This window comes from Trachypithecus francoisi, unplaced genomic scaffold (assembly GCF_009764315.1).
Source record: "Trachypithecus francoisi isolate TF-2019V2 unplaced genomic scaffold, Tfra_2.0 Lachesis_group11, whole genome shotgun sequence".
In the NCBI taxonomy this organism is placed as follows: domain Eukaryota; kingdom Metazoa; phylum Chordata; class Mammalia; order Primates; family Cercopithecidae; genus Trachypithecus; species Trachypithecus francoisi.
In genome coordinates, this window is record NW_022681456.1 from 81,964,438 (window position 1) to 81,977,514 (window position 13,077).

At 47.1% G+C, this 13,077-nt stretch overlaps 1 protein-coding gene across 1 annotated transcript; it reads left to right on the forward strand.

Moving 5' to 3' along the window:
* Positions 1-221: 221 nt before the first annotated feature.
* KRT84 (keratin 84) lies at positions 222-8,613 on the forward strand. The gene is made up of 9 exons (XM_033221993.1): positions 222-828; positions 2,075-2,283; positions 2,809-2,869; positions 3,337-3,432; positions 4,344-4,508; positions 4,666-4,791; positions 5,291-5,511; positions 5,970-6,001; positions 7,484-8,613. Exons 1-9 carry the CDS (start codon positions 283-285, stop codon positions 7,828-7,830), a joined length of 1,803 nt encoding a protein of 600 aa, XP_033077884.1. The 5' UTR covers positions 222-282; the 3' UTR covers positions 7,831-8,613.
* The last annotated feature ends 4,464 nt before the right edge of the window (positions 8,614-13,077 follow it).

Below are 13,077 nucleotides of genomic sequence, written 5' to 3' on the forward strand. Positions count from 1 at the left end.
GTGTTTTTAATGTTTATTGGTTTGCTGTTACAGTCCTCATCCCGATGAGACTAGGTGTGTCTGAGTTAACTCATTGTCAAGGAGGTTATAGGCATGAAGAGTTTCTGCTAACTACCCAAGCTCATAAATGCCTGCAAATGGATTTTTTCATTTTTATGGGGCCAAGCCTCAGATCACCATGCACATAAAAGCGGTGCAAGGGATCCACTGGCCTCAGAGGGACTCCCAGCTCCAACTTGCCCATTCTACACTCGCTCTTTCGCTCCCAACCAGGAAGACACCATGTCTTGCCGCTCCTACCGACTCAGCTCTGGTCACCGGGTGGGCAACTTCAGCTCTTGCTCAGCAATGACACCGCAGAACCTGAACCGCTTCCGGGCCAACTCTGTCTCCTGCTGGAGTGGGCCCGGCTTCCGGGGCCTTGGCAGCTTTGGTAGTCGGAGCGTCATCACCTTTGGATCATACTCACCCCGGAGAGCAGCTGTAGGCCCTCGGCCTGTCCGCTGTGGAGTCAGCTTTGGTGCCGGCTGTGGGATGGGTTTTGGTGATGGGAGAGGTGTTGGTCTGGGGCCTGGGGCTGGCAGCTGTGTTGGTCTGGGCTTTGGAGCTGGCAGTGGCATTGGCTATGGCTTTGGTGGCCCTGGTTTTGGCTACCGGGTTGGAGGAGGTGGAGTCCCAGCAGCCCCATCTATCACAGCTGTGACTGTGAACAAGAGCCTGCTGACCCCCCTCAACCTGGAGATTGACCCCAATGCCCAGAGGGTGAAGAAGGATGAGAAGGAGCAAATCAAGACCCTTAACAACAAGTTTGCCTCCTTCATTGACAAGGTACCTACGATAGCTGAATCTCTGGGTCTAGGAATATGACAGCCAAAATGCACTAGAGTGCTCTTTCCCTTAAAAAGAACTGGCCCAGTTCTGGGGACTTGACCTTGACCTCAGATCTTTCAAGTGCCTACCTCAGGCATTGTGGTGTGCTTTCTGGGTTGCTCTGCTGCAGAGCAAGGCCAAGCCAGAGGACGTGCTGCATGGTGGGATAGACTCAGACAGTGGTGACATCTTCTGAGGACAGAGGAGCATCCAGCCAAACTCGAGGGCATCTCGACAAACTAAGATGTTCCACCTGGTCACTTAGAAATGTCTGTGAAACAGACTGGAAACACTGGGACTTTAGCCAGGTGTTGGCTGGTATATGTTTAAGAGGTTTTATTCTTTGAGATTCTTTTGTTCCTTATGAAGTTTTCATAGTTTCTGAGGCTGAGTGGCCTCATCTGTTCAGGCTTAGAAAAGTAGAGAATGGAGTTGAGTAATTAAAAAAAAAGAAGAAGAATTCATACCCCCTCATGGGGTATCAAAATTCGGCCAAGTTGCCTAGATTCAGGGAAATTGTAGGGAATGACCACTGGTAGTCACTGGTCTCCAGGGAGATAAGTGGGAACAGTGATGAGGATAACCCAAAAGAACTGACATCCCACACACCATGTCTATGTGGAGATGGAATGGTTATGTCTGAGAATGGAGGAGAACCTCTGTGAGTTTTGGGTTCTTCCTCTCTAAAATGAGAGACTGGGGTAAAGGGTCTATAACCTATCTTCCAGCTTTACACATCTCAGCCAATGGAGTATCTGAGATGTTGGATAGGACTTGCAATCTGAGAATTCCCACCTTCTAGTATCATATCCCACCCCAAATGTAGTTTACTCTGCTCCTCATTCTCTGCCAGGAATGCCTGGCATCAGTTTTCAAATATAGGCAAACCCCAGCTTAAATAGAACCAACTCTTCCAACTTCCTAATGCACAGGTGTATCCCTTTCTTAGAGGCTAGATAGGGGAATGGTACTGAAGTGCTACGGTTCAAAAACCCCATATTGGTAACTAGGCCTTACTGAGCACAAGGAGGGAGTCACAACCTGCCCTTCCAGCTTCTGCTGAGTTAGTGGAGGAATGAAAGTCAGCAGAGGAGAGAACCCTGTCGACATGTGGTCGAGTCATTGCTGGCCATCTCAAGAGCTTGGTCAAGGCATGAACCCTACCAAGCACTTCAAATGCCATTTCTGTGCCCTGTGGATTTAGGTGCGGTTCCTAGAGCAGCAGAATAAGCTCCTAGAGACCAAGTGGAGCTTCCTCCAAGAGCAGAAATGTGTCAGGAGCAACCTGGAGCCACTCTTCGAGAGCTACATCACCAACCTGCGGAGGCAGCTGGAGGCGCTGGTCAGTGACCAGGCCCGGCTCCAGGCTGAGAGGAACCACCTGCAGGATGTCCTTGAGGGCTTCAAGAAGAAGTGAGTGACATCTGAGCTGCACAGACCAATGACAGGCCTGGGCTGGCCCCAGAATCAGCTGCCTAGCTCAGATGAGAGAAGCTGGAAGGATCAGGGTTGAATGCTGGTTACCACATCAAGCCTGGGGACAGGGGTGAGGGGTAATGATACCTGAACAGAGAGGAGGAGGCCCTGCTGAGGAAAAAGGTGCCCATGTTCAGCATCTTTTTCAGTTGGGCCCTACTTGCTCTGTAGTCGAGTGCAATAATCCTACATCATTTCTATCAGAGGAACAAAGCAATAGACCAAGCTTTCAGATCCCAAACCCACATTAAGAAAGTGGAATGGCTTTGGAGAAACTGAGAGGCACTGGCTTACGAAAGGTCATGAAGACGAGACAGAGGAGATGATGTTATAGCATTCAGATAGCAGTAGGGAACCACGCTCCTGCATGAACTGAGAGGTCTTGAGAGGTTCACTGGGGAGTTGGGAGTAACTGCCTCTCAGTTCAGAGCAAGAACTTACCTTCTTAACTTTTATCATCAGGTATGAAGAGGAAGTGGTATGTCGGGCCAACGCTGAGAATGAGTTTGTGGCTCTGAAGAAGGTAAGGGGGAACCACAGCCCTGGCCAGCTTCTCCTCCGGACTGGCAAATGTTCTCAAGACTCCCCAGGAAACTGCCCAGGCAGCCCTGTGGAGTCTGGGACTACTCACACCACCAAGAACAGTGGAACCTCAGAGATAACAAGAGATTTCCTACAAAGTTCAGGTTCAGCCTCAGATTCTTTAGGATTGGGTCACACATGAGCAGAGGTATGAAAAGATGACCTAAGTATCTTGGATTGTCTAGATTTTCTTTGCCTCTAACTGAACATCAGAAAATGTCCAGCAGCCCCTGGGGGAATGCTGGCATTATAATAGGGAAAAGAGTAAAAGTCACTGAGCTTCACTTCTATGCAGCGACCTTACCATCTGTGGGAAGTGGCTGCCTCTTTGCCCCCATCTCCAGACCCAGGTGGGAAGGTGAAACAGTGGCCAGGCGATGAGTATTTATCCTTCTCTCTTTTACACAGGATGTGGATGCAGCTTTCATAAATAAGTCTGATCTTGAGGCCAACGTGGATACCCTAACTCAGGAAATTGACTTTCTAAAAACCCTTTACATGGAGGTGAGGGCTCATCTTCTCTAGGGCACCCAAGGAGATCAATGCTTGGCCCGGACTCCCTGAGGGCTTAGTCTGGGCTAGCATATTTTCAAACATTTACTATAATATAGCTTTCCTCTCACTCAAATCTGTATGCTGTATATGCCAATATATCTTCAAATGGGGAAGGGAAGGTGAGCAGGCTTTTCAGCAGTCGGATGCAGGTCAAACTCCTTGGATCTATGATCCAACTCCTTATTTGCCAATTTAAAGACTGGGATCTAGAAATGTCACTTCCTGTGTACTGACCAGAAGACTGAAAAATTGATTTGCCAGGAGAGGTGAGAAAAAATGTGTTTGACCTAATTAGCCAAACCAGCTGTCTTTTGCTTCATAAGCAATCTGTCCAGTCTGGTATAGGCCCAGCCAGAGCTGAATTGCTAGCTCTAAGTGAAGAGGCTGAGGAAAGCCTCCTCTGGAATTCTATTTGCAGGCCAGTCCCAAGCCCCTTGGTTCTTCTATTAAGGACTTGGGATATAGGAATTCCTAGACCACCATGTGCTAAAATATTGTCAGATCTCAATGGTCTGTGACCAGCCCAGCCACTTTGCAGATAATCTAAGAAAAGTTTAAGCCCTAGAGAAGCTCCCACTTTCTTCCACCATGTTTTTAGGTCCCCATGGTTTTAATACTCACTGAGCAAAGTAGTGTGTTAAAGGGATGTCTCTGAGTAGATCACAAGAGTTCTAAAGTCAGCCTGAGATGGTTCTCAGGCATGTCTTTTTCTTTATCACCAATTTAGATGGTCTTGCTTTTTTATGAACCAATGAGTGATGCTCTCTGCCCATGACACCACTTCCTGGGCACCCTGTGGCAGAGTCCCAGCTACTAAATGAGACTCTAAGCACATCTGTCTCCCCAATCCTCCAACACAGGAAATCCAGTTGCTGCAGTCACACATCTCAGAGACATCGGTCATTGTGAAGATGGACAACAGCCGTGATCTGGACCTTGACGGGATCATTGCTGAGGTCAAGGCCCAGTATGAGGAAGTGGCCAGGCGCAGCCGGGCTGATGCTGAGGCCTGGTACCAGACCAAGGTGGGCAGTGGAGGCTGGGGAAGGGATGGAGGCAACTCTGGGGATAAGACTCATATATAACAGAGCGGGCCCAGGGAGGTTTGAGGCCCCCAACTCAGTGGGGGCTGTGATCTTGACCTGACCTTTGAACCCTCAAAATACCCTCCTCTCTCCCCAGTATGAAGAGATGCAGGTGACAGCTGGCCAACACTGTGACAACCTGCGCAACACACGGAACGAGATCAACGAACTGACTCGCCTGATCCAGAGGCTGAAGGCAGAGATTGAGCACACCAAGGCTCAGGTGGGCAAAGGAAAGGAGGGAAAACCTCAGATGAGGGAGAACCAGGGCCTCAGGCTTTGGGAACCCCCAAGTCTAATGAGGTAAGGGAGACCATCAAGACCCAGAAACCAAGGAACGGAGGGACCAGTCCAGGAAGGCTTTCTGGAGGATGAAAATATGGAAGGGAAGGAGAGCTTCTCACACAGAAGTAAAGGGCTAGGGCAGACCCAGCAGGAAAGGTGGTACAGAAAGAATAAGATTACCCTCTAGATGCCATGGCTCTGGAGCAGCTGAAATCAGGAGGGACAAACTCAGTGGGGATGGAAACAAGAAGAGCAATGCCCTACCCCATAGTGACATCAAACTACAGGATCTCCAGTGCCCTGGAAAGCAGCCACCACGGGGTCTATCCCTGCCTTGGCCCCAGGCTATGTTCCCACTAAGAGGGGCAGTGTTTCTAACCCAACCTGGGGATGTCCTGGCACTGCCAAAGCCTACCTGCAAACTACCTTCCCTGCAGCGTGCCAAGTTGGAGGCTGCAGTGGCTGAGGCCGAGCAGCAGGGTGAGGCGACCCTCAATGACGCCAAATGCAAGCTGGCAGACCTGGAGTGTGCCCTGCAGCAGGCCAAGCAGGACATGGCGCGGCAGCTGCGCGAGTACCAGGAGCTGATGAATGCCAAGCTGGGCCTGGACATCGAGATCGCCACCTACAGGCGCCTGCTGGAGGGCGAGGAGAGCCGGTGAGTGCTCTCAGTCCAGCAGGAGAGTGAAGTCAGACTTAGGCATCTAGAAAGATTAAGGAAGAGAAGGGGACAGTGAAGAACTGCAGAAATACTTAATCTTTAAAGATGACAATACCTTCTCTGCAAACATTAGTTGCATTGTCCTTGTCAAGGAGTTAGAAGAAAGCTCTAGATCTGTGACTCTCAAATGCAAGTCTAGACAAGCTTCACTAGAATCATTAGTAATTTTGCTAAAATTACTACTAATGATAAATTTCCTTAAATATTTTAATTTAATGGTTTTGGGATAGGGTCTAAGAACGTGTAGTTTTTCAACACTCCCCAGATGTGTGTACAACCAGGGGTGAGAACCACTGCTCCACAGATCTGCTCAGACAAGAAAGCCCTTTTTATGGCAAAGAGGTTTTCAGTAAACAATAGTGTATGTGAAATGATTTGTTTCTTTCCCTTTCCAGGCTCTGTGAAGGTGTTGGACCAGTAAACATATGTAAGAAACTTGTTTTTTCCTCTTCACACATTTCTCTCCTCTTCAAACTTCCCTTAAACTCAGGCCCACACTGGGGTCAGGAGGCGTCCTAGATGGCCAGTCTAGGACGGTCTAACCACGACAGTCAGGGGAGCTGGGACCATCCAGCCCTGGACGGGGAGCACCTTCTTAGCTGAGGTCTGAGATCTCCCCAGAGTCTGCCTTCCCCAGAGCAAAACATTCACAAAGGTTTGCAAGGCCTCCAAAGTGGAGGACAGCCAGCATTTTTGCTTTGAGTGGCCTTGTCCTTCAAGGGAAATATCTAGGGGATTCAGAAGGAATGGGAAGGCCTCTGCCAAGGGAGACTCTCATCCCCTGATGGCAGGGAATGCAGCAAGACCAAATGGAAGTCTCCCCACCATCGATGCCCTGCATGCTTTGGACATGGCAGGCTGGGGACACTGGCAAGGCAAGCCCCAGCCCCTGATCTCTAGAAATAGAATCTTCTTGAGAAGATGAGTCCTAGCTCATCACCTAGGTTGATGGTGGTCAACCTAACCCCGGAAGGATCCCTGGGGAGAAGAGCAGATATTGGCATTCCTGTTTTGCCCACTCAAAGAAAGTACATGATTTGCCAGAACTCACAAGGTGAACCAAATTTCAAACCCAGATTTCTGACTCCAAAAACACAAATGAACACTGACGTGTAGTGGAACCAAGTGCTAAACTGGGTGGGTCAGACAGTCAGAGCTACATGTACTCAGAAGAGAGTGTCACTTCCCACTCCCACGGAGGCGGTGAGTGAGCAGGGGAAGCGGCAGGCAATGGCTTTCTGCAGGAGGTCAAGCCTGAGTGAACTTCGTGGATGGCAGGAAGGATTCTGGGTAAGATGAAAGGACAGGAAAGAGTGTGCCCCTCCCTGGATGGGGCTGGTCTAGCAAGGTTTCACTGGATTCGAGTCCTGGGGTATGGAGGTGTGTCCAGGGGAGAGCAGAGGGCTACAGAGCACAGGCACCAGTGGGTCAGGAAAGAGGTGACAAGGGACTAGTGTTGGAGGAGTTTCCTGTGTGCTGGGCTAGGGGAAATGTGGAGACCACCAAGGGGCATAATACAACTGGAAGATAAAAGGCCCATGGCTTTATGGAAGCTATTGCTCCAGCTGTCTGGATAATCCAGTTCACTACCTACATCTCACAACCCAATTTGACGTTAGCCATATATAAATGAGTCAACCTACGGATGTACGCAAACATCTGGGGAATTGGACAAATTCATCATTTTAATCTGGATGTTTGATTTTAATGTAGTCACAGTCTTTGAGCCATCCAGACAAGAGAGGGAAAAAGTGTATACTGACTGTGTAGACAATAGGGACCACTTCCCCAGATGCCACAACCCTGCCCCAACTCCATCCCCATCAGACCCGGAGGTGCAGCCCAGGGGTAGCGTGGAGGTGGAGGGCCCTGGTGTTGGCAGCTTGCCTGATGCTTTCTTTCTCCACAGCCGTCAGCAGCTCCCGGGGAGGCCTGGTGTGCGGGCCTGAGCCTTTGGTTGCCAGCTCCACCCTCTCCCGCAGTGGGGTCACCTTCTCAGGCAGCAGCAGCGTCTGTGCCACCAGTGGTGTCCTAGCTTCCTGTGGCCCGAACCTGGGTGGAGCCCGGGTCGCCCCGGCCACTGGGGACCTGCTGAGCACTGGTACCAGGAGTGGCTCCGTGCTCATCAGCGAGGCCTGTGTCCCCAGCGTCCCCTGCCCCCTGCCCACCCAGGGGGGCTTCAGCAGCTGCAGTGGCGGCCGCAGCTCCAGTGTCCACTTCGTATCCACTACCACCTCCCAGCGGACCAAGTCCTGAGAGCCCAGCCCCAGACAGCTGCTGCCCAGAGAAGAAGCAGCTCCACGGCTCCCGCTTCTGCCCCCAGGGTTCATGGGCTCTGGGCTTGAGGGTCTCCAGCTCCCTTTCCTGCCAGGAAGCCACCCCTTAGCTCTCGCCCGGCTGTTCTGCCTGGCCCCATGTCCTCTTGGAGGATTTTTCTGCCATGTAGATGCTCCATTAGCAATTCCAGCCAAGCTGGCTTCTACCTGCTTCCCAGTTTCTTTCCTTTGGATCACTTCTCTCCCTGTCAGCGACAGCCTGGAGAAATGCACTTTCAGTGCCATAACAACAATCCACCCAGTGCCCTCACCACCCGTGGCTTCCGGTTAATTTGGAGTTGACTGTCCACACCGCAGGCATCCTTAAGTCCACATCCTTCACTTCCTTCCTCTTCCTTTCCCTGGTAGGAGAAGGTTCTTTCTTTCTCTCCCTGATCCAGGGGATCCCAGTCTTTGGTGACCCCGGGCTCCCTAAGCCCCAAGATGGCTCTTCTCCCAGTGGCTTCTGTCCTGCTGTTTCTCTTCCTGCGTTGTTGGTGTAACTCCGGCATGCAAGTCCACGAGGTGGGGTGCAGGCAGACAGGCGGACTCTGCAATGCTCCCCGTACTCCTGCCCCTGCTCATGGTGTGAGGCCCAGCCCTGTCCACTGCAGGGTTATGACTGCAAGCTCCAAGGAGGCCTGGGGGCTGGGTGGGGTGGGCCGCCTGTGTGTGCTGCTCTTTGTGTTCCTGGGTTTTCAATAAACTTGCCAAGCTCATCTCATAGGGACTCTGGCCTCTCCTTCTGGATCACACTGGGGTTGGGGGAGTTGCCTCCTAGACCCCACGAGATCACAGCCCGCCAAGCTGAGGTGGGGCAAAGACTGGTGTCCTGGGCACAGGGAAGGCACTGAGGAAAGAGGGCCCAGGCCCTTCCCTGGAGAGACTCACAGTTCTGCAGGGCATAGGAGAGGTAGCAAAGGCTCCAAAAACAAGTGCCAGCCGGCCCACTGCCCACTTCCCCCCACCACCAGGAATAGCCTTGTGTCCAGAGGCACCCTCCCCTGACCAAAGTGAACCCTTCCATCTCTAGTTTCCCAGGTCTCACCCACTCTCAGTTCTCCCAGTTCATTATAGGTCCTTCCTGGTCTTTCTGTTCCCACTAGTGTCTCCATCCAACTCATTCATCACAATGCTGCTTGAAAGGCCTTTCTCACATAAAAAACTGACTGTGGTTCCCTCCAGCTCATATCCCTCAGTAGCTCCCTATTGCCTCCCAGAAATAGCCCAAGCTCCTTAACATGGCATACAAGCTCTGTGTGATCTGCCCATAGACTTCCACCCCCAGCCATCCCCACCACACAGCCCACTGCCCACTCTCATCTTTTGTCTGTTCATCCAACAAACATTTGAGAAGTGTCTACCACGTACCAGGCATGATGCTGGGAAAATGGTAATGAACAAGATTCAACCCCAACCCTCGAAGAGCTTACAGTCCTGTCTGATAGATGGACAAGTGCACAAGCACTTGACTCAATATGCTAAGTACTATATTACAAGTAGAACTCATGCTGTACTACCCAGATGAGAGGCCCAGCCCAGACTTGGGGCATCATTAAACATTTCCTGAAGGATATAACATCCCAGCAGAGATGTGAAGGATAATGAATTAGCCATACTAAGAAGGAAGAAGTGTCCCAAGCAGAGGCAACAACAGCATGTGCAAAAACCCAGACGCTGGAGAGAACAGAAGCTTGACAATTTGCCTGGAGTTGAAATTGACCATGACTATACCATAGAGTGCAAGACATAGCATCAGGTGGTGACAGGAGTCAGCCAAGGCACAGTCATGAACAGCACAGCTCCACTGGGGTACATGTCTCACAGTAGGAATGGTTTTCTGGTCAGCCTGCCTCCAAGACAGTTCTTCTGAGGCAGCAGGAAGCACGTCTCACATTTTTGTATGTTCTGCATTGCCAAGATCCCAGCCAGCACTCTGAGGATGTAGAGGTTGCCTTGCTCATAGCCTCAGGCCCTGCCTGATGGTGGGGTCACCAGCCACTAGCCCTCCTGCTCCCAGGAGCTCATGAATTCCCACTTCATCTTCTGTGTGCAAAGTCACACACAACCCTTGGGGGCAATTTTAGTATTTGTCATTTTAAAAGTCACTGATGGGCCCATAACAAAAAGAAGTAGACAAAGGAGAGTCAATAACTTGAAGACAGATCAATAGAAATTATCCAATCTGAAGAATAAAGAGAAAATAAGATTTTTTAAAAGTTTTTTTTTAAGCTAGAGAAAAATAACACATTACATATAGGAGAATAACAGTTCAAATTATCATAGATTTCTCATTAGAAACCATGAAAGCCAGACGACGGTGGCACATCACATTTAAAGTGCCAAGGGCGGTGGAGCCAGGGAAGGACTGTAAACACAGAATTCTACAGCCAGCAAAAGCCTCCTTCAGAAGCCAAGGCAAAAAGAAAACAAAACCAACAATGAAACAAAAAGAAATTCTCAGATGAAGGAAAATGAAGAGAATTTGCCATCTGCAGACTTGCTCTAAAAGGAAATGATGTCAGAGGAAAACATAATTTCAGGAATGAAGGAAAAACAACAGAAACGGTAAATATCTGGGTAAATATAAAATTTATTTTTGTTTCTTTTATGTTCTTTAAAATATATATGACTATTGAAAATAAAAATGATAACTGTTGGTGGGGTTTTAATTTATGTAGATGCAATATCTATGATGACTATCACATAAATGGGGGAAGGTAAATGTACGTGATAACATATTACCTCTAAGTAGACTGTGAAAAAGTAGATTACATACATTGTATCTCTAGAGTAGCCACTAAAAAATAATACATAGAGATATACTCAAAAATCAATAGAGGTCAGGCGTGGTGGCTCACACCTGCAATCTCAATACCGTAGGAGACTGAGGCAGGAGCATCACTTGAACACAGAAGTTCGAGACCAGCCTGGGTAACATCAGAAGATCCTATCTCTGCAATAATAATAATAATAATAACAACTGAGATTTTTAAGTCATAGATCAAAAGAAAAAATCTTAATATCTAAATAATCCAAAGAAGATAAAAAAAGAAGAAATAGAGAAACATACATCAGAAGGGCTAAAAAGAAAACAAATAATAAGATCACAGAACTCAAATAAAACAATATTAATAATTACATATAGCATAAATGGTCGAAACACACTGTGAGGGAGAAAAAGCTTTCCTTTACCCACTTAGTTTTAGTGCTTGGAGTCTGTGAATTAAAATGACAAAAGACAGATTAACAGAAGGAAAGTTTAATGGCTACTGTCACTGTCTTCAGTAATTTGTGTCACTATCAATCAACCTCATTTAATTGACATTTATAGAGCACACCACCTCAAACAGAAAAATATACATTCTTTTCAAGTGACAACAGGGAACATTCATCAAGATAGACCTTGTAAATTATGTAGCCAGTCCTGCCTGAATAACTCTACTTCTAGTATGTGTGCACTGAATGCACAGTTTTAAACCTTCCCACAAAGAAGAATTCAGACCTAAGCATTTTCACTTGTGAATTCTACCAACATTTAAGGAAGAATTCAACCCAGACTCTTCCAGAAAACGTAAGAGGAGGGAAAACGTCTCAATTCCTCTTGAGACTAGTATTACCCTGATACCAAAACCAAGTAACATTATAAGAAAAGAAAGCTATAAACTAGTATCCTTAATGAACAGAAATGAAAAAATCTTCAGCAAGGCATTAGTAAAGTAAGCACAGTAACAAATGAAAGGATAGTATATCATAACCAATGAGAGTTTAGCCTGGGAATGCAAGGCTGTTTCAACTTTCAGAAGTCTATTAATGTAATTCATGATATCAACAGACTAAATAGAAGAAATAATATAATTATCTTGATAGATGCAGAAAAAGCATTTGACAAAATTTAACATCCATTGTTGGCTTAAAAGAGAGAGAACTCTCAGCAAACTAGAAATTGAAGGGAACTTCCTTAGCTTGGCAAATGGAATCTGAAAAAAAAAAAACCTACAGCTGACAGCATACTTAATGGTAAAAGACTAAATGCTTTCTCTCTAAGATTAGATACAAGATAAAAAAGTCTGCTTACACCACTCTTAGTATTGTAAAAGCTGTCCCGGCCACTGAACTAAGGCAAAAATATACAGGTTGGACATTGCGGAAGACAGTGTGGCGATTCCTCAAGAATCTAAAACTAGAAATACCGTTTGACCCAGCCATCCCATTACTGGGTATATCCCCAAAGGATTATAAATCATGCTGCTATAAAGACACATGCACATGTATGTTTATTGTGGCACTATTCACAATAGCAAAAACTTGGAACCAACCCAAATGTCCATCAGTGACAGACCGGATTAAGAAAATATGGCACATATACACCATGGAATACTATGTAGCCATAAAAAAGGATGAGTTCATGTCCTTTGTAGGGACATGGATGCAGCTGGAAACCATCATTCTGAGCAAACTACCATGAGAACAGAAAACCAAATACCACATATTCTCACTCATAGGTGGGAACTAAACAATGAGAACACTTGGACATAGGAAGGGGAACATCACACACTGGGGCCTGTTGTGAGGTAGGGGGAGGGGAGAGGGATTTCTTTAGGAGATATACCTAATGTAAATGACGAGTTAATGGGTGCAGCACACCAACATGGCACATGTATACATATGTGACAAACCTGCAGGCTGTGCACATGTACCCTAGAACATAAAGTATAATAAAAAAAATTTTGACTCTTCCAATCTGAGGACATAGACTAGTACTTCTTTTGGCTAAATTTTTCAATAAAGTTTTATTATTTTCCTCAGAGGAAAAAAAATATATACAGAGGTTGGAAAGCAAGAAATACAGCTCAGAAGTCATCATTTTCTATATAGAAAATTCTAGGAAATCTTTTTTTAAAAATCTACTAGAGCTAACAAGTGACTTTAGGAAGGTTGCAGGATGCAAGGTCAATATACAGAAATCAATTGTATTTCTATACACCAGCAATGGAAATAAAAAAAATTGTTGAAGTATCATTTCCAATAGTACCACTTAATTCCAAAGGATGAATACTTAGGCATAAACCTTTAAAAAGTATATGAGGATCTGTACCCTGAAAACTACAAAACGTTAATGAAAGAATTCAAAGAAAACTTAAATAAATGGAGAGATATACTGTGTTCATGAACTGGAAGACTCAAT

What these genes read in the sequence shown, in the direction of transcription:
- KRT84 (XM_033221993.1), top strand. Translation starts at nt 283, where the DNA reads ATGTCTTGCCGCTCCTACCGACTCAGCTCTGGTCACCGGGTGGGCAAC. An exon ending in TTGCCTCCTTCATTGACAAG is followed by an intron (nt 829 to 2,074) that starts GTACCTACGATA and finishes CTGTGGATTTAG; the next exon opens with GTGCGGTTCCTAGAGCAGCA. An exon ending in TAAAAACCCTTTACATGGAG is followed by an intron (nt 3,433 to 4,343) that starts GTGAGGGCTCAT and finishes CCTCCAACACAG; the next exon opens with GAAATCCAGTTGCTGCAGTC.